A 25406-nucleotide genomic window follows, 5' to 3' on the forward strand; every position below is an offset into this window, starting at 1 on the left:
CATTATGAGATGAGTAAACAACAAAATTTCAAGTATTAATAACAAAAAATTTGTAACAAAAATGTTTACAAAGTTCTCCAATCTCCTTTAAATCCTATTATCTTCAAGGATCAAGAATGACATTTCTGTCTTTTTTTTCTGGGTCACTTCTTTCTTTTATGATTTCAACTCCCCACCTTCTTTCTTTTATAATTTCTTTCTCAGACTTCAATCTCCTTATCATCTGACTTTCCTTTTCCATTGTTCACAGTATACACACCTTTGCATAGGACATTTAAAATTATGTTAGTATCACAATCAGAAAGGACATCGACATTCTAATATCTATTCCAAACATATATTAATTTGTGAAAGCAATGAAATCATTTTCAACCAATTTTTGACATGCAAACACAATTATATTAAAAGTCTAAACATTTACTAAAATGTTCACATCATATATAGAATGACACAGAGCACTCATAAATGTTGTGAAAAGTTATTAACATTAAAAGCCATTATGAAATACTTAAACATTTTTAAATATGTTGACAACAAAATGTAAAAAGACTAATACCAACAAAAAAAAAAAAAAAACCAGGTTAGTCTAAAACATATGAAAAAATGTTTACTACTAAACACCAAATTAGAGCAATCACAAATATGTAAACAAATAATGCTAAATGTTGAAAACACATCTCACATAAAATGCAAAAGTTTTTTCGAAACATTTTCATAAATGTTCACAAGCACTCAAATTTCGAAAGAACCATAATTATCCATGTTGTAAACACCCACGTCAAAAATCCACCCTTTGTACTAAAATATTTATGAATAATGTTCATTAAACCAATGTCTTTGCAACTAACAGATAGAAAAGTGTCACCATGTTTCTGAATCGTCTGCAGACGAAGAAATGTTAAAGACATATCTTTAAGAATCAAAACAAATTTTGACATGTAAACAAATCGAACCGAAAAGTTGAAAAAGGAGACAAACTTTCATGGTGAATTCTTCAAAAAAAAAATTTGTGAAAACACTTATATTTTTCGGAAGATCTCTTCAATATTTCTCAAACGCCAAATTTTTTTAACAATAAAGAAGAACATGAACAACTATTTTTTTCCAAAATATCTCATGATTCAACAACAAACCTATTGTTAAGATCAAAACCCAACTCTTAAGAACAAAAATTCTATATATTAGAAAACCTAGCTTCTTGAAGACTATGAATGAAACAATGCTAATTAATCTCTTTATGAAGAGGGTTACTCAAGAAATGTAGAAAGAGAAGAAGAAGATGCAAGAGTCTAGTATTAAAATGTAGAAAGATAAGAAGAAGATGTAGGTTTATTTTGGAAAAGAATGAAGAGAGAGAAAGTAAAAAAACTTGGGTTATATGGGGACGATTTTGGTCTTTTAATTTTTGGGAAAGTAAAGAGAATGAAGAAAGAGAAAGTAAAAAAGAAATCTTGGTTTTTGTAAAAAGAAGACTGACCAAATTAAATTGGATGAGAAAGTGGGTGGGATTTTATGGGGACGATTTTGTGTAACAAAAGGTAATGTGGTACTTTTACAGAGTGGGTTTTTTTCTCATTAATATTTAAGATCGGGCCTCTTTTCTATTATCCCTCATATTTTGGGCCTTAGAATAACGGGCCCGATGTTAGATTGGAAGGACAAGGTTGGGTTTTTTTTTTAAATTTTATCGGGATATTTAAGATTTTTTTTCAAACATTGAGCAATAAATTCTTTGTTGTCACATGTGTAGTCGCTTTTTTATTCACACAACCAAAAGTTCAGCAATCTGTTTTGTATGAAAATTTGCCAACGGTATAAGATTTGAAGTATGTTAGAAGAAAATACATATTAAAATTTCTCTGGATCTATATAAAGTCAATGGGTTCTACTTTTTTTTATCGATTTTATTCTTGATGAACTTTCTCACTCTTCATTAACGCTAACTCCTATTACATATATGGTAGGTCTATTTTTATAGCGTTTTCTATCATTTTTTTTAAATTTTGTTTGTGATTTTCTGTCTCAAACTCAGTAGACAAACGAAACTTTCTAAATGTCGAAATTGAAAACTTCCAAAACATGCTTTACCATGTCTCATAAGTAATGTACAGCAGGGTCGGCCCTGAGCCCAAAGCGAACAAAGCGTCGCTTTGGGCCCCAAAATCTGAGGGCCACATTTAGGAGGAGTTTAACTGGAGGTGCTTATATATTTTCACTAGGCCACAACCTGTTAAAGAGAAAAAGGGCCACAATAATCGTGAGTTCGGCATATTTGGGCCCAAAACAAGGTGAGTTGAACTTACACGGGGCCCACAACAAAGTAAACAAAGTCATTAATACCCTGTGGGTCTCTCATCCTCTCCTATGTTTCTTCTTTTGACTTTTTATCCTTGATTTCTTCTGTATATACAGTATACTTAGTTTTATTATTGTTCTCACTATCATCCTAGTAACATATCACTATTGATACTATTGTAAACATAAAATTTTATGTTACAATTTTAATACTAACAAATTCAAAGTAGTTATATACTATTAAATTAATATGACAGGGCTATTGATACAAATACAATAGTTTCATTAAGAGTCACAATTTTTTTTTTTTTCAATTTGACACCATTGATTCATTGGGTTAAACGACAACCCATCTTAAAGATTATTTATTTATTGATAGTATCTTTTGTATCTGTGGTGTTCATCTAATTCACTACCATCATTATCTCACTCTTACATTCATCAAGTTTTTTCTTTCTTAATTGCTCAACTTTTGTGTTCGACTACCTCCCTCTCTTCCTCACACACACAGGGGCAGACAGAAAATAGTGTTAGAGAGGGCAAAGGTGAAGTCTAATAGATAGGATCATACGTAAAAAATTTGTGGGAGTCAAGTGCCCTTACCATTAATTCTTTATTAACCCAATTCTAGAGAGGGCCGTTGCCCTCTCCAACCACCCCCTAGTTCCGCCCCTGCACACACATCTAGTTGCTAGAAAAATCAGAGACCGAGATAAACAGATAGAGAGACGTTATATTCAATTTATCAGTGATGGTCGGTGATCATGTTGATGGTAGTCAAGGCCGGCCCTGGCCCAAAGCGAGCAAAGCCTCGCTTTGGGCCACCAAATATTGGGGGCCACATTCGGATTGGGTGCCTGTAAAATTTCTTACAAGTTAAATCTTCCGAGATCCACTTAACAAATCAACTTGCTGGGCCTTTTTACGTTCTCATTGTTTGGAACATGTGGCCCCCACCTTCTTCTAACTAATTGAGTAATTAATTCCACTACAGTACAGCATCACCAAAACTTCTTGTACCTTTTACGTTTCTTTCTCTGTTATCTCTCTCAGCAATCAAGTCTACCGCATTGTTGAACATTTGTTTTATATGTCCATTACATTTGTTAGTTATTATATATTTTTTTTTTTGTTGAAAGTTATTATATTTTAGGTTTATATAAAAATAAGTTATTTAACATATATCTTTACATTTTTTTTGACTTCATCATTTAATTCATTTCGTTTGTTTATTATTACAATTATTGTTATGGTTATAGTTAGCATAAGTTTGATTTTCAACTTCCATCTCAACTTTAAATTATAATTAAATCAAGTCTCATTGATTTTTTGGTTTTTGTCAATATTGTTTTGCGAAATTATGTATTAGAGAAGAAAAAAAGAAAAGAGGAATAAAACCATATAATTTGGTTGTTGTACATGTAATTGAAATTTGTATATCTGTATATAAGTAGAGGCGACCCAAAAATTTAGGTAAAGACTCGTTGAAACTTTACATACAAAAATATTTCTTTGTGTTAAAAGCCGAAGAAAAAAGTCTCGTAAATAATATCTTAATTAATTTTAGGGTTTTTTGGGCTTACCCCCTCAAAACTAATCATTAATTGAGTTTACCCCCTTCAGTAATTAGTAATTGAGGTTACCTCCTTGAATTTAGTGTTTTTAGCAAAACTGCTAAGGACATGTTTGGTATGGGACGATAAAATCGCAAATTACAACCAAAATCAATCTTTACAAATCTTATTACCGACCAAATCAAACAATAAAAGTAAGGTGGAATAACTACAAGGAATCATATTGAAGGATAATTGTTCTTGGTAGTCATATTTATTTCACGTACGCCAAACACAACCTTTGTGTTTTTGTCAAAAATAGTAAACCTAAGGGGGTAAACTCAATTTCCCATTATTGAAGGGGGTAAACTCAATTACCAATTACTGATGAGGGGGTAAGTTAAAAAAACCCTTAATTTTAACTCATTATAGTTAATTTATGCACTTAAGTCGTATCATGCATATCAGAAGAGATTTATATAGAAAACCTAAAATTTTTGTTTAGCTAAAATTACAAGGTGTTAATTTACATCCGAATTTCCAGCGTATTTTGTAATTGTAATATAAGTAGGCGTATATCTATTTTTGTTCTAAAATATAATTTAGCACATTTTTCGCATTATTGGTAATAGTTATGGTGAGGAAAAAAAAATTGAAGCCGTCATTTGAAGGAAAAAAATTGTCGAAAGAGGAAATAAAAAAATGTGAGAGGAATTAAGACTCTTGAAATAGTCATAAAACTTCTGTTAGAATATTATTTAAAATGAGTATATTTACAAAATCACAGGTGGGTGGAATCATGTTACAGCATGAGCCAGCTCACCGGTGGGGTCCCTTTGAAATATACTTATAAGTAAGAGTTAGGGCCACATTTGTCGTGTCCGCTTCGGGCCACCGAAAAATCAGGGCCGGCCCTGATGGTAGTGAAGAAGATACAGACGAAGATAAGAAGGGATGCTTCTAACAAAAATAATTATTTTACAAGATAAGATGAAGATGAATATAAAATGAGTGGGTCTTCTTTAAAATTTTGAAATATTTCAAACAGAGAACACATAATATATTGTCACAAATTATTTTAGAAGACATCATATGTGAAATTAAGGGCCACATTCAAAAATTTCGCTTCGGGCCACAAAAATGTCAGGACCGGCCCTGATGTACAGACCTCCCAGGCAAGGTGTATGAACTATTTTTTAGGTGTTGGTCAACAACTCTTGGCTGGAGTACGCATGCTCTTCAAATTTTGGATTGGGCCATTAGTTGTTGAACATGTCCATTTGACAAATTTCGGATTGGGCCATTAGGTGTTGAACCTGGCCATTTGGACCCAATAATAAATTGAAGAAACGGTAACATCTGAGAGTTGAACGCACGACCTTTATGTATAATGGGATAACCTAATACCTCTCAACCAGTTAAAGGTCCTATAAGGAATCAACATTCTACACTTAAAATTTATCTTTTAATTATTCACAACTCACTAATAGCGTACATCACATAGCAAACACATATAACAGTCTTAAATCACAAGTAATACGAAAGTAGAATCAACAACAATGATTAAAATGGCTTATTTTGATCGATTCAGAAACTTTATTTGGGTAGATATAATGCTAGAGATATCGAACATTTAAGCATTCGAAAATTCATAGCAAGAATATCGGGAACGCTTTCTAATGGAAACATTATCGATGTAAATTTGAGGAAATACTCAGTGTTTGATCTTGGGCTTCTTCACTATCATCACAGTGCAGTGAGCATGGTGAGCACAGTAATCACTTACACTACCAAGTACAGCCCTGTAACAAAGATCAAACAATGTGTTAAATTCGTCATTTTTGTCGATAACCTAATGGAAAGTAGTACAAATATCTTCACAAAATTCATTTCAAAGAATCGAGTAGAATATATCTAAAAGATTACAAAGTTAAGACAAGTCAGTAACTAGAGCTAGATGTTGTAACTCATCGTTAGCTTTTCTCAGAATAGGAGGCTTCAAGGACCTCAACTCTTGTGTATGTGTGTGTATGTGTTCGCCTGTGTTTGCGGGTATTTGTGTGTGTGTGTAGCGCGTGTGAAAGTGATCAAAGGAGATACCTAAAAGCATCTCATATTCGAAATGTAAGCAAAGGCAATGCAATGTCGCGTTCCCCTATTTGCGGGTTTGACTAAAAAAATCACATAGCATGCAACTACTCCACTTCCTCAGGAGGTGTTTTCTTCTCATTGTCCAAATCTAACTCATCTGACGTGTCTAAATTTGAATAGTCTAACTCAAATGTACCGATAATCAACACAAATCAGCCAATTAAACGAGTCAGCCAAAAACAAACATTCTGAAATCTAACTTGAGTCAATTTAGACATTGAACCAGATTCAATCCGATGAATTGGCATCCTAAAGGGAGCTACCAATAACAAGACTACTGAAACTTGTGGCAACCACATAAAGATCGATAACTAGGTTGGTGGTGGATCTAAGGGTCACAAATTGCCCTTCGCCTAAACTGAGTGTCTGAGCATTCCTTTTGCTTTGAAGGAAAGAAGAACCAAAAAAGATATAAACAAGAAAAACCAAAAAGATATAAACAAGAAAAGAAGAAGCGAAATATTGAGATATCGTAAATTCGTAATAGCAAGACCTTTACCTTTTAATAGCACCATAACCATGACTACCGACAACCAACATGGTTGCCTGGTGTTTCTCTACAGCTTCGCACATAACACTCCTAGCATCGCCTTCCACCACTTCAAATAGTACATCGCTCACCTATTTAACAAAATCACTCATGTAAACACATTACCTCATTGAATCCAAAAATATAGGTGATATATCAGCTATGCGATAACATTTGCACATCTCATCAAACGTGATCCCTAACGAATCAAAGTACATTGCTATAACAACCACATATTAAACTTAAAGTGAGTTTGAATAAATAATTCAACATTCACTTTCTTATCTCAAACTCTTATATTACAATTTCAGTACGAGCTAATCTATCATAAATGCTCACAAAATATAGTAAAATAATTCTCCATCCAATTGTATCATGTGAAAAATTACGGTAATTACTTAGGATTTAAGTCATAGTTGTAAAAGAAGTTGCAAGTCAAAGTCTACTCCAGACCTATAAGAAATCAACTGTCACTATTTTTGAGGCGGCTCTCTTCTCTCGATGGTCTTTTTCACTCTCGATGGACGATTAATTTCTACTCCAGGTTTGGAGTACCTCTACTTTTGTGACCTCTTCTATCTATAAAATTGCTTTTCGTAATATACTAGTAGTAATAACATTAACAATTCATCTAAAAAATTTGTGTTGACTTACAGATTTACTAATACAGATCTCTTTGGCTTTCTCCAAAATTCTAATTGCTATCTTCTTCAGATCTACCTCAACAATCGGCAACACATCCGCAGCACCTAATAAAAACCCAAATTAATTTAAGATAAAACCTAGACCAACAATTTCCCCCAAATTAATCTCAAAAAATGAAGTCTAAATGAAAACAGTTTTAGTAACAGAAGTTCAATTAAAAGAAAACCCCATTTTTTCATGAATCAAGAAAAACAAAATTAAACAGAAGAAAGAAAACCCTAGAAATTGATAAAGGAGTTAACTTACCAGGTCCAGCCATGCCAATAACATGAGAAGGAGAGGGTTTTGCATGAACAATTACAAGTTTAAAAGTAGGATTTGAAGCAAAAGGAACAAAGAAATGATTTAATGTCCATTCAAGAGCGTAATAACTGTGTTCACTATCGTCAATTCCGACCACCATAACTGATTTTTCTGATGTCGCCATTAAAATTCTCTGTTTTCAGTTCTCAAAACTTCTTGACCTAATTGTCAGAGTCGAATTTTCTTCTCCTTCTTTTTCTTCTGTTTAAATCAGTGGAATTGGGAATAAGAATAATAACTGAAAACGTCATGGCTAACGTTAAGAAAATACGATTGTGCCCGACATTGAGACCGATCGATTTTTGGTCAAAGTTTGATCTGACGGCGTGTAGTTCGAAGTTTTTTCGAGATATGACAGATGGGAGAACTATACGGCTACAAATAAGTTTTCGGGATCTTTGTTCTGGTCGAGTAGGAATAGCTCACGTGGAAAACACAAAGAGTTGGGGTTCCAATAATAACCACAACTTTAAGGGGGTGAGATGTGATGATCACAATCTTTAGACAAAATAATGTGTTAGGAGGAGAGAGGTCCAAAGAGGACCAATAATTCTCTAGCCCATGGTTTGGATTAATGATTGAATCAACAATTTGGTACAAAACCTTCTAAAATTCAAGAAATCATGACTAATATTCTCCGTATAAATGAGATTCCTAGATATCTAATACCCCCTTCGTCCCAAATTGAATGATCAAATATCAATTTTGAGTTGTCTTGTTTTAGTGTCTTATTTCTGAAATAAAGAAAATAAGTTTTTTACTCTTTTCAATAATATCCATTTTCATACATTTAATGACAACTTTTCTTAAATATAGGTTAAACTTTTTCATTATAAATTAAAAAAAGTTAGAGTTAATTCCTATTTGGCCCCCTATTTTGTGATCAGCTTCAAATATGACTCCTAAAATTCTGTAAATTCAAATATGGCCCCCTAATTTCATACAAATGTCATAACTACCCCTCCTATTAATGTATTTTCAAAATAAAATAAAATAAAAAACCTAAATTCCACCTCACTTCCCTCTCCACCACTCATCTCTCTCCACGTCACCTCTCTCACCAACTCACCTCTTTCTCTCTCTCTCTCTCTCCAACTCATCACTCTCTTCTCCGATGAAGATCGCCAGCCGGAAAATTTTCCGGGCGGCGACCTTCAAACTAAAAAAAAAAAAAAAGTTTTTTTCACTCATCTGTTGAAGAACATACCAGATTCCGGCGAAGGGAAACCCCCTTCGCCGGAATTTTGAGAGAGAGAGAGAAATGAGTGAAGAAAAAAACTTTTTTTTTTTAAAGTTTGAAGGTCGCAAATTAAAAAATACTCAAAAAGCTGAAAACTAAAAAAATCGACTGATTTTTTCGGGTTAATTCCATTTTGGCCCCCTAAAGATGATCAACTCATTACTAGTTAGACATTAATCTTTTTTTCCAAATCAAAATATTTATTAGGGAATTTTGACCAAATAGAATTAACCCATTTTGGTCAGTCGGTCATCTTTAGGGGGGCAAAATAGAATTAACCTATTTTTCTTTTATAAAATCAAAATATATAGAGGGAGCTTGACCAAATTTTCTAACCACTTCAATATATTTAGCATGCATTATTTTAAAGTCATATTATAAAGAGGGATTGGGCTGGACGTCCAAAAGGAGGCCCAAAATGGGCTGGGCGTCCACGGTTGCCCATAAATAAACGAGAGGTCCAAAATGTCAGGTCGGGACTTAAAATGACGGAAACAGCCCCCAAGTTCATCGAATTTATGCCCCGTGCCATTGAAAATTAACCGGGATTTGGCGAATTTTTTGGCGCGATTTTTGACTGATTCTAGGGACGGAAGTGACGTTTCCTGCAAACGGTCACTTCCACATTAACTTCTTCCCACGCCGAGTCCCTATTCCCAGGTAACTTTGCTCCTTCTCAAGAAATTTCTTTCTCCAACTTTTACTTCATCCTTCATCTTCCTCCTTCAACTTTTACTTCTGAAGTGATTCAAGTTTTTTTGAAGAAAAGGAAGGGATTCAAGTCTGTTTGGAGAAAGAATCTACAAGTTTGTGAAGGGATTCAAGTAGGTTTTACTTCTATCTCATCCCCCTAAACTTGTTTGATAAAAGATTCTTTGATAAAAGTTTTTTGAAACCCTAAAATTTGTGAAAACCTTATCTTTCTGACGCAGATATGGTGATTGATCTGTCTTTTTGGACGCAAGATTTTAGAAACCATAAAAGTTTATTGAAATGATCTCTTATTGTTTGTTTGAAACCCTAGAAGATTTTAGAAACCCTAGAAGTTTTTAGAAACCATAAAATTTGTGTATAATCTTTCATTTCTTTGACGCAGATATGGTGAAAAGTAAAGATACAAACAAGAAATCAAAGGGTGTGACTATCATAGAACCAACTTCTAGTAGAGATATATCAGTAAAGGAAAGACCTATAGCAGAAATTCTGGCTAGAAGAACTAGTCCAAGAAAGAAGAAGGTATGAAACTGAAAAAAAAATCATTTGTTCTTGAAAATGTTTCTGGTAAATGTTTTTTATTCTGGTAAATGTTCCATATTCTGGTAATAAATTTTTTGTTGTTGAAAATATTCCTGGTAAATAAATGAAATTCTGGTAAATGTTTTTTATTCTTGAAAATATTTTGTTTTACTGTGATTTGGATTTGTCTAGTGTTCATGGGAATAATATTTTGCACTGTAAATTGTTTTATTCCTGGTAAATAATTTTGTTTACTGTAAAATGTTTTGTTCCTTGAAAATATTTTATTGTACTGGAATTATTTTGTTCCAAGTGATATGGATTTCTTCGTGGGAATAATGTTTTGTTCAGTAAATTGTTTTATTCTTGGTAAATCATTTTGTATACGGTCAATATCCATTGTAAATGTTTTGTTCCTTGAAAATTTTTTTTGGTTCCTGGTAAAGATGACCATGCATTTCAAGTGTTTGTTGTAATGTGTGACACAACAGTCTTTCCTGGTTGTTAAATTTTTTACAGGTAGAAAGTACTGGGAGCATTGAAGTAAAAGACAATGCAAAAGGCAAGAGAAAAGCTGCACCAGAGAGAGAAGAAAGCAGCAAAAAAAAGAAAGGAAAAAAAACAAAAACAGAAGTTGGAAACTCAACGGGTGAACGGAAAAATAGACCACCCAACCTTGCAGCACTGGTGCCGAAGGCTTACAAGTATGCCCTTCGAAATACGTGGAGACAAATGAATAACACATATCCAAAGATGTCGACTAGACAGAAAGAGTTGTTAGCCGCTACTCCATTTAAAAATTTGGTGATGGCTTTTGTTGAGGACAAAATAGATTGGGATAACATAAACAAACCCAACAAGGCTATCTTTGAAATTCTCTGCCTCTATTCTAGTTCGACAGAAAGGTTTACGTTGGCGGGGAAAGAAATGCAACTGAAACCTGAAGATGTGGCCCTAATTCTAGGTATGCCATTGTCGAGAGAGGTGAGAGAAGTCTTCCCTAAAAATAGACCAGTAAAGCAGCTTGAAATAGATTTTTGTATGAAGTACTTCGGTGAAATCCCTGGAATGGTATCATGCATACAAATATCCAATGCACTGAGAATTGCTGTCAACGGAGAGGTAGATGACATGGATGTGATCAGGCTGATCATCATGTATATTTCTGCAAGTGTTTTATTTGCTCCGCTAACAGGTTACAAGGTTCCAATGCGTATTCTCTTCAACTTGCATACAATGGAATCAATTCAAACTCTGTGTTGGCCAACAGCAGTGCACTCATTCCTAATTGATCATATCAATAAGTACCCCAACGACCCACTGAAAGCTTCAGGGTGCCTTGTATTACTTCCTGTGAGTATGTTTTTTATCATTTAAATTCAAACTTAACTTCATGTGTCTCATACTCTATGTTTTTTATAGCTGTGGTTTTGCGAGCATACTACATGTTTTGATCGAGAAGAGAGGTTTAGGGATGAGGTGCCTAGGATCGTGAGGTGGTCTTTGACCAATATAGATGATACATTTGACCAGAAACTTGCAAATCTTACTGCAGAACAGGTATACATTTGATCAGTGTTAATTAGGGGTGTACTCGAGTCGAGCCGAGCCGAGTAGTAAGATGTTCAAGCTCGTTTCGTGTATTTGACTGTCGAGCTCGAGCTCGTTCGAGTAATTGTCCACTTGTTCAAGCTCGGTTCGTATAAGTTTGAAAGGGTTCGAGCTCGAACTCGAGCTCGCATTGTTTTAAGCTCGTTTATCAAAATACTTCAAATTAAGACTTTCTAAATCATCAAAATACTTCAATGATCATTTGTCACATACAATAATAATGATCAATGATTCATATTTCGATAATTTTTTAATGGTTGATATTTCATGTACAAGTTTCAATACTAATACGTAATTATGTACTATACTATTATAAGAGTATGTTAAACGAGCTGTTCACGAGTAGCTCGTGATACACTAAAGAATGTTCAAGCTCGGCTCGTTTATGTAAACGAGCTTGATTTTGAGCTCGTGTTAAGCTCGTGCTCGTTAATATTCGAGTCGAGCAAGAGCAATAGTCGAGCCGAGCTCGAGCAGCTCGTTAAGAGCTCGGCTCTTGTACACCCCTAGTGTTAATGGGAAACTGTTTTGTTCTGGTAAATAGAAAATGAACCATTAAATTGTTTTGTTCTTGGTAAATAAAATTATTTCCTAGTAAATGTTTAGTTCCTGGTAAATAATTTGGTTTATTGTACATTAAATCAGGTCAGTGAATCATTTGTGTACCCACCAAATGATCAAGAAAAAGAGTTGCTGTCAGCCCCAAAGAACACAGAAGTGGTAGATGAATTGCTTCTAAGGATTAAACAGCTACAAAAGGAAAATGCTGAACTTAAAGAAAAACTGCGAGAAGCGTGCGTGGATAGGGATGATTCTTACAAAACATATGAGGCACTCCTTCAAACCTTTTTAGTTCCTGTAGAAGAACAGGTTAGAGGAGAAGATGGCCTGATCAAGGTTGCGGATAATGTGGAGGAGCTACACGCACAGAGGCGTAAGGGAAAAAGTAAGATGGAAGATCCAAAAGATGGGGAGAAAGAGAAAGAAGAGAAACAGAAGATAGAGGAGAAAGGGAAGACAGAGGAGAAAGAGAAAGACAAGAAAGATGAGGGGGAAAAGGGTGTAGAAAAAGATGATGAAGAGGGTGAAGAAGATGATGAAGGAGAAGAAAGTGATGATGAGGGTAGAGAAAAAGATGATGAGGAAGATGATGAGAAAGATGATGAGAAAGATGATAATGAGGAACAAGATGATGACAGTGACGAAGATGAAAAGGAGAAAGATGGAAGCGAGGATGGAAGTGGCAAAGAGGAAAATGAGAAAGAGGAGAAAGATGAAAGGAAGGACAAGAAAAATGATCGGAGTAATAAGTATCAACTTAAAGACAGTGACGAAGATGATAGCGATGGCAATGAAGATGGTTATGAAATAGTTTCTATTTTATTTTATATTCTCAGTAAATATTATTCTTTTTCAGTTTTTTTTTTTTTCTGAGAAAGTATAATAAGCATGCTAAATGATGAAGGCGATGAGGGAGAGGAAGAAAAGAAAGGCAAGCTGAATGATGAAGGCGATGCTGAGATGGATGATGAGGATGAGGTTCGAATCAATTTGTCAAGTGGGGAGCCAGGGTGGGTGGATGATACTTATGAAAAAGAGAAGCCTTACAAGAGAGGTAATGTTGGCAAATTATGTGGTGAAATAATTAAAGTTTTCGAGTTTGTTAAAAATTTATTTTTCTGAATATACATTATTTGACAGAGAGTATGAAGGATGATACCAATTAATTCCCAAGTTTTGATCTTAACTTTGGGACGCAAATTGTTGTATGGACTCCACCACCACAGCCGGACATGGAGAAAAAGGGAGATGAGGTTTGTAAAACAGCTGAAGAGAATTTCTCCGATATTGCAGAAATGGGGAGAGCATCGGTGGAAGAAGTATCCAAAAACTTGGATCATGTTGGAACAAGTAGAAAAATTACATCACCACACGTCAGCCCCCCAAAACGAGTAGTATCGAAGACACAAAAAGGGTCAATTACTAAACCAACATCTCTTATCAAAAGGGTAAAGGATAATCCCAGAACATGAAAACAAACATCCAAAGGAGCAGCTGCAATTAAATTCCCTGTAATTGATATAGAGTCGATAACAATGAAGAAACAAGTGAAAAAACCAATAAGTAACTGGAGAAAGGGAGGGTTATGGCCCTACGTCCAAGAGAAAGAGAAATCACTAATGCTAGAATTCATGACATACTGGTGGACAAGGTAAATAACTCAGTAACTGGTAAATAATTAAATGTCTGGTAAACAAAAAAATGTATTGTAAACAAATTGTGTAGAAAATTTATATCTTTCTGGAAAGTAATTGTGTGGCTGGATTGAATTCTATGTACAACCTCAAAGTGTGGAACAAGGACAAAGAACATTGCCTGAAAGCGAAAGATTTGGATGAACTTATGATGAATCGGGGATGTGACTCGCAAATCATAGACTGGTTTGAGGACCACCTGGCACAGGACGCCAGAGACGTGAACAAAGAAGTTATTTTCCTATCTTCATTGCTTTTTGTAAGTTTCCTTGTCAAACATATAATTCATTTTTAAATGGTGTTGAGTAAATAGTAGTCTAAAATATATAACAATTTGCAGACCTTGATCAAACAAGAGCGGAGTCAGGCAAGTATAGAGGCCAATTTAAATCAGCGGCTGGAAGCACAATACATCAAAGATCATACTACAACGTTGTGTGCGCCACTGAATACGCTGTACACAGATGACTCATTCGAGGGTCATCATTGGACTCTGCTTGTCTATGAATTCGAAGAAAATGAATGGAAGCACTACAACTCTTTGCAGCATGACACTAACCTGGCTAACCAATGCAACAATAATGCAAAGAAATTTGCATCGCAGCTGGCAGAAACATTGATAAAGATGAAGTGCACACGCAAACGAAGTGGGCAATACGCTAAAGAAAGGATGACGAAAAAGATATCCTATGTAAAGGAGGTTGACTGCCCTCAGCAAGGGGATAGGTGAGTCTAAAATTAGATTCCTTACTTTAGTAGTTATTAAGTTTCTTTAAACTCACATTTTATTTTTCAATCAAACAGTCCAGACTGTGGACTCTACGTAATGCTCCAGTTGGAGGATATCTTCAACATAAGCAACCAGTCCAATTTCCCGGGGTCCTGCTCGCAGCTGGAAACTTATGCAGACAAAGCAAGAAGAAAGAGGGTAGAAGTAACTTTCAAAATTTTGGAGGAATCAAAGGAGGTATGGAGAAGGATGATAAATGAAGGGTCATAAATAGTTGTTTATGTGAAAATTATGTTTGTGTTTTTTAACTGTTACTAAGTACTGGAAAAAAACTTGGAAAGTTTTGTTATTGTGAAAATTTTTAAGTTTTACCAAGTACTGGAAAAAAATATGTTTTCACTGGAAAAAACTTGTTAATTTTCCATAAAATATGCCGGGAAAACAAAGAATTTCCGGTAAACAAAAATATGTACTTGACATAACTTAGGAAAAAATATTCTAAAATCCGGGAAATATTTAACTTTCCGGTAAATAAAAATATGTACTCAACCAAACTTAGAAATTTTTCCGAAAAAATCCAGGGGAAACAAATTATTTCTGGTAAATAAAAAAATTTACTAGACACAACTTAAAACAAATTGTACTGAATATATTTATGAGTAAAAATATATTCAGTACATATTTTTACTCAAAACATAACATGTTGAAGCTTGGGCAGAAGATTGTTTTTCCCAAAAACTTAGAATTTTTTCCCAAAAAAACTTAGAAATTTTACGGAAAATCCACATGTACTGGACAAAACTTAGAAATTTTGTCCCAAAAAAACTCGGGAACCAAAATAATTTCCGGTAAATAAAAAAATGTTCTAAACAAAACTTAGAAAAAATCCCTTCGAGAAAATATATTCTCAAAACATAAAATAATTTTCGGTAAATAAAAATATGTACTCGACTTGACTTAGAAAAAATATATTCTGAACACTGGAAAAACTTAAACTTTCCGGTAAATAAAAAAAATTACTGGACAAAACTTAAACTTTCTGGTAAATAGAAAAATGTACTGGACAAAACTAAAAGTTTCATATAATGCATTATGTTCAGGCACAATACACACTAACAAAATATAAGATAATACATTGACTTTAAACACAAATACATTAAGTTCGACAAAAGATACAAAAAAAATCAAAGCAGCACAAGGCTAAAATATGACTCTCTTCAAAAATTTGAAAAGCTCCCAACACTGTAAATGCTTTTCAAAGTTGTAGAGTGCCCCTAGTTTTTGCTGCTGATATAAAAACGATTTCAATCACTAAATCGCTTCGTTGCACGAAGCACGGTTGTGATAAGAGAGCTTTTTACACCTACCGCATATCCGCTGTCTCTTTCTAAAGTTTCCAGAACATTCAATTCTTACAGAACGTGGTCTGCCCGGACGTTTCTTGGTTAAAGGAGGAAGTATCTTGTTGGCTTCCTCAAACGTTGTTGGTTGATCGAAAGATGGGACAGGGTTTATGGAATGACTATAAGTCTTACAGTATGCATCCGTTGTAACAGCGGGATCAAAAAAGGATGATGAATCACCTCCATGCACTTTAATACATAATATGGCATGCTCACAAGGGATACCTTGGACTTGCCACTTACGACATGTGCATGTAAGAGCCCCAAGGTCCACAGAGTGACTCGGCATGGACATTACTTCATACACAAATTTACCTGATTGTATGCACTTCCAGCTACAGGCAACGTTGAATCTAGACTGCATTTTTTCGTTGACCTTAGGGCACAAGAAAGACTCCCAAGTTGCTGACTCAGTTCTTCTGGCATTCATCATGTTCATAATTTTGATCCTCAACATATCTAGCATTACGGTTATTGGAAGAACTCTCTCATCCCTTATCCACGAATTGAAGGATTCCGAGAGCGAAGAACATATTAAACCGTACCTTTTTCCTGGATAGAAAACATCAGCCCAATGTTCCGGATTTACAGAGTGAAGAAATGCATCCACGGCATTGCCACCCATGACTACGAGTTCAGAAGTGTACTTCAGAAAATCCGATATAGTAAGGGCTCTAGCCGCCTTAAACATGAGGGATTGGAAATAGTCCGACTTCTTCGCACCATTCTTTACACGTACATTCAAATTGTTTCTTAGATGCCAAACGCAGAATGAATGGTGCGCGGTTGGGAAAATGTTCGAAACTGCATTTATAATACCATTATGCCTGTCCGACATAAAAGTCAAAGACTCACTAATATCAACCATTTTCGCCAAGTTACAAAAAAACCAGGTCCAGTTTTGATCATTTTCTACATCAACGACAACATAGGCGAGAACAAAAAAACCTGCAAAGTATATATTGCAGTAGGAAGAACAGGAAATTAATTAATATTTTAGCCTAAATCTTTAGGTTAGGAAATAAAAAAAAAAGCCAGTAAATAAAATTGTGTATCGGACGGAAAATATTGGTAAAATACTTACCATCATTGCCATTCTTCGCTACAGCTGCAAGAATGCACCCATTGTATTTCGTTTTCGCAAATATCAATGGGCGACAGTGCTTGAAACCTTAGACGCATGCTCCAAGAGCAATAAATATTCGAACAAAACGGTGGGAATCTTTATCAACTTGAAGATCAATTACACTATTAGGGTTAGAACGTGATAGGGCATCAACATACCAGTTGAGTTTGGCATAAGAATCAGCTTCCTCCCCATAGGCCAAAGAAATACTCCTATTTCGAGCCTTATATGAATAGTAGTAGCTGAGTTGAATTCCATAGTCTTTCTTGAAAGATCTGACAATGTCTTTAGTATTTTTGGTCGGATTCTCCCTAATGTCATCGACTATTAATAAGCTAACAGTTTCGGTTGATAATCTTGGCTTATTCTCTGACATTATAAAGTCTTGACATGTGTGCACAGGGTTGTAAGCTTTTAGAACAAACATTGACCTTGACTTCAGAGGAGCCACAACGTGAATGGTCCAAGAACATTTTGGGGATTTGCATACGCAAGTAATACGATCAAGATCATTCTTCAAATAATTAAAATTGTACCCGTGCTTTATTAAATATCGTCCAAGTGCATTTCGAAAGGCGTTGGCGCCTCCAGGGAATTCCTGCCCCAAATGTGTAAACACCTCAGGCCAGCTAGCAGACCTTAGAGGTTCAGCCCTGACAATAGCAGTACATGCATCCTCAACCAAGAGAGAGGAATTTCTTGAAAAATCCCGTGGGAGACTGCACAAAACAAAACTCTTTACTCAGAAAAAAATTATTTTCGGATAAATCAGAACAGGAAAAACATATCATTGGCAGGAGAAAATTTAATTTAGGTAAGGAAACAGTTTTGTTTTCGGTAAACATAAATATTTACTAACCATATTCTTGTTCACGGTAAACATAAATATGTACTCACCAAAATTTTAAGTATTCATGTATAATGAACCAGAAAACTTTTTTATTTACCGTAAAGTAAGAGATGGTTATAAGTACACAACAAACAACAATATGTAATGACTTCCACACATACTTATTAGACATTTGTTACCGATTCATATAAATGGCACAGGTAAATTATTATTAGGTAAGGAAACAGTTTTGTTCCTGGTAAATGAAAATATGTACTCACCAGAGTTTGGATTCCGGTAAATTAAAATGTGTACTCACCAAATTATAATTTTAAGTAAAACAATAACGAAACAGTAAAGTTCAAATTAGTTCCAAACTTACTTATTAGATACGTGATTGTGGTTCATCATTTCAGATGATGTTGCAGCAGAAGTAGATGAAGTATAGCCGAAAAAATCACGCTCCAACCTGGATAGAGAGAGAAAATAAAGAAGGTATGAAACGATAATTTAAAGAAAAGAAAAAAAAATTCAATATCCATTGTATACTGTTACAACTAAGTTGAAGTTTGTTTCACCAGAGAGGACGTCGTGCAACAATGTCCCCAGAAAGCATTCCTTCAATATCCATTGTATACTGTAGGGAAAAGAAAAATAAAGAAGGTATGAAAAGATAATGTACAGAAACGAAAAAAAAACTTTCACTTTGTCTGTCATTTTGGAATGTCAAAGTTTCAACATAGATTTAGATGAGTACTTGTTCATTTACAAAAGGCATTATCATCTTCCTTAAAAGAACAAATGGAATATTCAGCTTCCTTAAAGTCTATCATTGAAGACAAATAGGATTTGCTCATTTAAGAGGCATTACCTGAAAAGGTTGGAAGACAAGAGCAGATTCTGGTTGGAAGATATTAAGACAGTGGGTGGTATAAATAGGTTGGAAGATATTAAGACAGTGGGTGGTATAAATAGGTTGGAAGATGAAATTTGAAAACTTTTCAAAGATTTTGAAAGTGATCAATAAAGAAAAAGCGGGATCCCAAAAATTTCGCCAAAAAATTTGGCAAAATGGGGGGAAAACTCAGGATTAATGGAGGATAATTTAGAGAGAGAAAGAAAAGGAAAGAAGGAAGAAGCAGTTGGCGCGAAATGGAAGGGAGGAAGGATGTGATTGCCTGTGAGATAGGGACGGGTATTTAATGATCCTTCAAAAAACATGGGAGAGAGAAGGGCTGGGTCAAGTCGAGGGGCAAGAAAGGAAGAAAAAAAAATGGTAAACAAATATTCTCCCTGACATTAGGACCTGCACCTCATTTTTAGGCAACTTAGGATTTTTTTTCATTTTACCCCCCACTTTTTGGACCCCTGGCTCAAAAATCCTATTATAAAGTGTTCTGCATCACTTTTTTTTTTTTTTGTTAAGGATAAATATATTAAGAACTAAGCATTCAGAGTGGCATTACAATACATATGTAAAAGAAAATAGGGAATACAACTCCACATTTTTTATCTCTCCTTCCTTCGAGCCCATTTAGCGAGTTTGTCCGCATGAGAATTTGCATTTCTATTTGTGTGACTAAATTTAACCTGTTGGATATCACGCTTGATGTTTCTTATACTGCGAATATGCGCCAAAGATTGCCATTGCACTTGATGCCTGGGGTTGTTAAGGTGTTTGATCAAGTTGATGTTGGCGCTTTCAATTATGACCTGCATGTGGTTATTTTCTTTTATCCAAATAAGTACTGTTGAGAATGGCTAATGCCTCACTTTCTTCACTGTTCCTGGCTCTAGCCGTATGCACGCTAGCAAATACAAATTTCGATTGAGAGTCATGTACTATGAAACTGGTACCGATGAGTTGTTCAACATTCACAAAAGATGCATCAACGTTTATTTTAATGAAAGGATGGGGAGGGGGTTGCCATCTGGCTACAGTCGCAGGTCGAGCCTTTAACTGAGCAGGATTAATCCTGGGAAAAGTTTTAATAAGATCTAAAATATTGTTAACATTGTATAAGGTTTGCTGAAAGCAGTGATCACACCTAGTTTTCCATATGTGCCATAAAATTGTAACAAAATGTATATTATCCGCGGTACAACTAAGTTGATTCGGATTCTGCCACGAAAGTATCCATTCAGATAGAGAGGGGATATTAGTCGAGATAATGTTAAAATGAAACCAAATATTTTTCGCAAGGGGGCAGTACAAGAGAGCATGTTCAATAGTTTCTATTTCTAAACAGTTTGGACAATTAAACATATCACCAATATACTTACCTATCCGCTGACGAACTGGAAGCGCTTTAGTGCAAATTTTCCAAATAAAGAGCTGAATGCGAGGGATGGTGGGAATAGACAAATAAAATTCCAGTTCACTTCCTCAGGAGGAGTAGACTGGTTAATCGAACTCAGGTGCTGATACATTGATCGGACAGAGTGATTTCCTGATTTAGTTAGATTCCATTTCATTTTATCAGTTCCTTCAGGCTGAATAGGAATAGCTTTGATGAGGTTGCTGATGGTTGCATTGAAATTTTGTCTAAGAATGCTATCATCCCACATGTTATTACTTATAAGTTGAGACACAGTAGTTAGGGTAGAATTGTTTATATTTTGAATTTGCTCGTTAACTCCTGGGATCCAATTGTCTTTCCAAATGTTAATGTTTTCCCCCGTCTGCACCTCCCAAGTGATATGACTATTAATAAGATGATAGTGTTCTGCATCACTTCCTGAATAAAATTTAAATCAGCTTGTATGTGTGATGGAGAGACTTTTGTCGAGCTCTGTGAAAGAATAAGAGACACTCTGCCCCCACACATGAGACAAGAGTCACAAGATGCTTTGTTGAGCATCACTATTGCCTCAAAAAAACCTAGCTATCATATACTATATATCTTTTTTGTTGAAAAGTTGTCATATACTATATCTTTCAACAAAAAAAATCATATACTATATGTTAGTAATAAGAAAACAAAGTTAAAATATTAAGCACTTGCTACATTATACTAATTTTTTGCAAAGTCAATTCTAACCTTTATTTCTAGTTTTATGATTTTTATCAGTGACCCCAACTTTAGCTTCATTAGACCAATTAAGATGTATTTACATATGTATACTATTTGCCTTGGGCAAGTGTCACAACTCACAACCGACTATTTAAACTTTTATCAGGAGAAGGAAATGGTGAGGGATGGATGTGTTTTCCTAATCTTTCTCTCAACTTAATTATTCAAATGAATTTTCACAAGTAACCTTATTTAGTGTTAATGATTTGCTTCATTTGTACTTTATTTGCAAACCGCTAATAGGTGTGTTTAGGATCATTATAATATTATATACATCTTTTTTTATCATATCTCTACTTGGTATATTTATAACAAGCATATTCGAAGATAACAATAGTCATTTTTTCTAATTAGAAAGGTTTTAATACCCTCACTTCAACATATTTATCACTCATTCTCAATCAAACAACAATTTAATTAGTTTTTTTATTGAGTTTCAAAGAACATTATTGCAGTTAACGCCTTAATGATATTGTTAAGGTCGCTAGAATTCCCAACATCATACTTGCAAATATACAGAGGCTCATTGTACAAATGACAGACACTAAGGTGTTAAACTCTTAACGCCATAGTACCCATTATCAAATTCACTATCCTAATAAATACTTTAAAAAAGTTTAAAAAACTAACTTTGAACGACAAGTAATAAATGTGTTGGGCGAGGATCCTGTGACACATAATTACTCCATGACACCTATAAATGCTCTTTAAAGTCTTTTTTATTTTACCGTCGTCTCAACATTAACTGGTAATTGAGTTTATTATCTTCAATAATTGATGATTTAATTTACTGTCTAAAATTTGTTATTATTTGCCGAAAATACCAATGTCATGGTTGATATGTAAAGAAAAAGTGATTGTGAGAAACAACAATGCTTTAATCTTCTAACAACTTTTATACTCTATGGAATTATTTGGTTTGGTCATAACTTGAATTAATAAAGATCTGTATTGTTTGTGAGCGACTTAATTTGTGATATTATTCTCACATGCTAATTATGACTATAGTAGTTTTTTAAAGTGGTAAATTTAATTTCCAATTACAGAAAGAGGTATACTACACCAAATAGTGTTAAAATGCTAAGGTCAAAAAAGTGGTAAATTTACCAATTCAGCGTAAAAATGTTATTTTCCGTTCTTTGAAACGAATATTTTGCGCAACAGCAAAGTAAACCTTATCTGTTTCAACAAAAAAAAAAAAAGCAAAGTAAACCTTTTAATAAGAAGGATAAAATAAGGAGAATGTCAAAATCGTCTTCGAAGGGTGCTTCTAAAGACACCTCCTGTTCTTTTGATAGTAATCTATGTCCTTGTTGTTCGAACATAGCACGCATTACCTAAGTTTATTCAAACTGTCCTCGTACTACATACCCATGATTAAAGAGGAAGGGAGGCCCAAGAGTGTAAAGAAGGGGCGCCTATAGACGTATCCGTCATAGATACCATCGATTCTGCTGTACTATTGAATTTAGTATAAAATCTTAATGATAGTATCTACTGAAGGAAACACTCTTTGCATCTGAGATGTACAAAACATTTTCGTCTACATTAAGTAAAAACCACTGACTTTCCTCGAGATGGTAACAACTTACTAGTTCAACGGTAGATATAGATGAAGAACTGGTCATCCAGGTATGTATGCTATCACTCCATCTGAAACTACTACTACAAAACAAAACCCCAAGATCTGTTTTAATTAGAGAAAAACAGAGAGAGAGAGAGAGAGAGAGAGAGTAGAAAAAAAAAAAGGGGGATTAAGATGAAATTCTGCAAGAAATATGAAAAGTATATGAAAGAACAGAAGAAAGAATTACCAGGGGTTCAATTCAAGAAGCTTAAAAAGATATTAAAAAAGTGTAGAAAAAAACAATTTCAATCTCAAAATTTAGATAGCAGAGAAGAAGAAACTAATCTTAATCTTAATACTACTATTACCTCTTCTTCTTCCTCTTCCACTTGCCCTCACCACTGTTCAGGTGAATTTTTCTTTTCATCTTTCTTATATTTTAATCTGGGTTTTTTTTTCTCTTTTAATTATTCATGATTCTAACTTTGTGGGGTTGTTTTAATTATTTTGAAATTGAATCTCTTCATTTCTTCTAATAATAGTGTTTGTTGATTATATCTCATTAATGATTAGATGAAATCTCATAATTTTTCACTTGATTTCTAACTGAAATTGTGATTTGAAATTGATTAATTTTTAAGGATCATTTGATGATTTATCAGGTAATAGATTAATTTACCTAATCTCTCTCTCTCTCTATTTCTCTCATTTTGTTTCTTTCTATGAAACTATCTTGTCACTTCCAATTGATTTGACAACAAAGAATATGTTAATTTTAGATAATCATGGTAATCTTAGTCTGTCTTTATGCAATTCATGATTTCTTCATCCAAACACACCATTAATCAAAAACTACTGAAGTATAAACGTACTTGGGTTCAAGAGTTAGACCGTCCCGGAAGAAATCAAACTCACAACCAAACAATCATAAATGCAAATACTTATCGAAAATGTTTTTTTTCTCAAATAAATAGTATATGACTTCTAAGTGATTTTTATTATTGATTTGAATTGTAGTTTGTGATGGGACCTTCTTTCCGTCTCTTCTTGATGAGATGTCTGCAATTGTGGGTTCCTTTAATAATCGCGCACAAAAGTTGCTTGAGCTACATTTGGCTTCGGGGTTTAAAAAGTGTTTCATATGGTTTAAAAGCAAGTTACAAAGGAATCATGTTGCTTTGATTCAAGAAGGCAAGGATTTAGTTACTTATGCTATGATCAATGCCCTCGCCATTCGAAAAATTCTAAAGAAATATGACAAGGTATGTGAAATTTAATAGAAAACGTACACGAAAGTGGCTTATTAACAAAGAAGTTTTAACATTTTTTTGCTTTTCGGTTTGCATTTAGATTCATTACTCGAAGCAAGGGCAAGTGTTCAAGTCACAAGCTCAAAGTATGCATATCGAAATCCTTCAATCTCCATGGCTATGTGAGCTAATAGCATTTCATATTAACTTGAGAGAATCTAAGGAAGAAACAAGAATGGTCCATGGACTATTTCAAGATTGTTCAGTCACGTTCGATGATGGAAAACCATCACTCTCATTTGCGTTGTTTGATTCTGTCAAGCTTGATATTAACTTGACATGTTCAATATGCTTGGTAAGTTCATATACAATAGTATATAGTTATCAATACTTGTGATTACTTTTTCATAAATTTGTGTCTTATTGACTTCATCAAAATGGTTAATCGCATTAGGAAACGGTATTCGACACGGTTTCTCTCACTTGTAGTCATATCTTTTGCTACATGTGTGCTTGTTCAGCTGCGTCAGTTAGTATTGTGGATGGACTAAAGGCAGCAGACTCTAACGCCAAATGCCCTCTATGTCGAGAGGTAAGCTATCTTAGCCGTCTAACACCGACAGGCCCAGTCACTCACCTGGCTCAGTCACGCCCGAGTCTTGAACCCAACTACTTAATTTATGATTATGAGAAACAATATATGATACAAATTTTGAATCTGATTTCAGAGAGGAGTGTATGAAGGTGCTGTTCATTTGGATGAGCTTAATATGTTATTAAGCCGAAGGTAATTTTCGTATAAAGACTAAAACTAATGAGTATAATATTACTCAACAACACCGAAACTCTGCATATTTCGCTTAAAGTCTAGTAGTATAGTTATTTCTAACTTACTGTCTTTATATGTTTTATTTCTTTTCTTGAAGTTGTCCTGATTACTGGAAGGAGCGACTTCAGACGGAAAGAGTAGAAAGAGTTCGATTAGCGAAGGAGCACTGGGAGTCTCATTGTCGAGCACTGATGGGTATTTGATATATTCTTTCGTTCTACCCTATGAACATACATTTCTCTCCTAGAATAAACTTCAAGTGAGAACCATATAGACATTTCCTAGATAATTCTTTGCTTTTCTAGGGTTTTCATTTGCTTGGTCTATCAATTTGATGTTGTTTTTGTGGTGTTGGTGAGGTTATTTAACGAAAAAAAAAATCCTTTTACATGTTGATGAGGTATGATTGTTTCTTAATGGAATTGAAAGGTTTAAGAAATTTGAACAAGTTTTGTATGAACCTAAACAATGTTTTAGAAATAGTAATTGTGGTGGTTTGTGACGATCACGCAAGTATCTTTTTTTATCTTTTCCTTTTCTTTATGACGACATCTTAACCTTGTAATCTACATCCAACGTAGTAAAAAAGGATAGTAATCCAATGAGTTGACTATTTATCCATCGTGTGAGACGTGTCAGAGTCGATATGAGAATGACTGAATGCGTCCATTAAGAGTTGTTAAAGGACAAAAAAAGAGAAACAGAAAATCATCCTCACAA

General features: G+C 34.4%; 5 protein-coding genes across 5 annotated transcripts; 3 read left to right on the plus strand and 2 right to left on the minus strand.

The window, feature by feature from the left end:
• Positions 1–5294: 5294 nt before the first annotated feature.
• LOC147569181 (Adenine nucleotide alpha hydrolases-like superfamily protein) lies at positions 5295–8052 on the minus strand. The gene is made up of 4 exons (XM_086655629.1): positions 7480–8052; positions 7183–7277; positions 6499–6620; positions 5295–5650 (listed from the first exon to the last, which is right to left on the minus strand). The coding sequence occupies exons 1-4, from the start codon at positions 7658–7660 to the stop codon at positions 5563–5565; spliced, it is 486 nt and encodes a 161-aa protein (XP_086511755.1). The 5' UTR covers positions 7661–8052; the 3' UTR covers positions 5295–5562.
• A 1996-nt stretch (positions 8053–10048) lies between these two features.
• LOC147569182 (uncharacterized) lies at positions 10049–12515 on the plus strand. The gene is made up of 5 exons (XM_086662169.1): positions 10049–10057; positions 10532–11365; positions 11435–11572; positions 12269–12417; positions 12494–12515. Exons 1-5 carry the CDS (start codon positions 10049–10051, stop codon positions 12513–12515), a joined length of 1152 nt encoding a protein of 383 aa, XP_086518295.1.
• Positions 12197–13306, plus strand: LOC147569183 (uncharacterized). The gene is made up of 2 exons (XM_086662183.1): positions 12197–12983; positions 13089–13306. The coding sequence occupies exons 1-2, from the start codon at positions 12575–12577 to the stop codon at positions 13304–13306; spliced, it is 627 nt and encodes a 208-aa protein (XP_086518309.1). The 5' UTR covers positions 12197–12574.
• A 2613-nt stretch (positions 13307–15919) lies between these two features.
• Positions 15920–17395, minus strand: LOC147569184 (uncharacterized). Its single transcript, XM_086662193.1, has 3 exons — positions 17296–17395; positions 17096–17182; positions 15920–16959 (listed from the first exon to the last, which is right to left on the minus strand). The coding sequence occupies exons 1-3, from the start codon at positions 17393–17395 to the stop codon at positions 15920–15922; spliced, it is 1227 nt and encodes a 408-aa protein (XP_086518319.1).
• A 5150-nt stretch (positions 17396–22545) lies between these two features.
• On the plus strand, positions 22546–25188 carry NLA (SPX (SYG1/Pho81/XPR1) domain-containing protein). The gene is made up of 6 exons (XM_086655623.1): positions 22546–23016; positions 23625–23869; positions 23958–24212; positions 24312–24449; positions 24586–24644; positions 24784–25188. Exons 1-6 carry the CDS (start codon positions 22800–22802, stop codon positions 24887–24889), a joined length of 1020 nt encoding a protein of 339 aa, XP_086511749.1. The 5' UTR covers positions 22546–22799; the 3' UTR covers positions 24890–25188.
• The last annotated feature ends 218 nt before the right edge of the window (positions 25189–25406 follow it).

Source organism: Eschscholzia californica, unplaced genomic scaffold, assembly GCF_041429995.1.
Source record: "Eschscholzia californica isolate CP2 unplaced genomic scaffold, dmEscCali1.0.p SCAF_1, whole genome shotgun sequence".
Classification (NCBI taxonomy): Eukaryota; Viridiplantae; Streptophyta; class Magnoliopsida; order Ranunculales; family Papaveraceae; genus Eschscholzia; species Eschscholzia californica.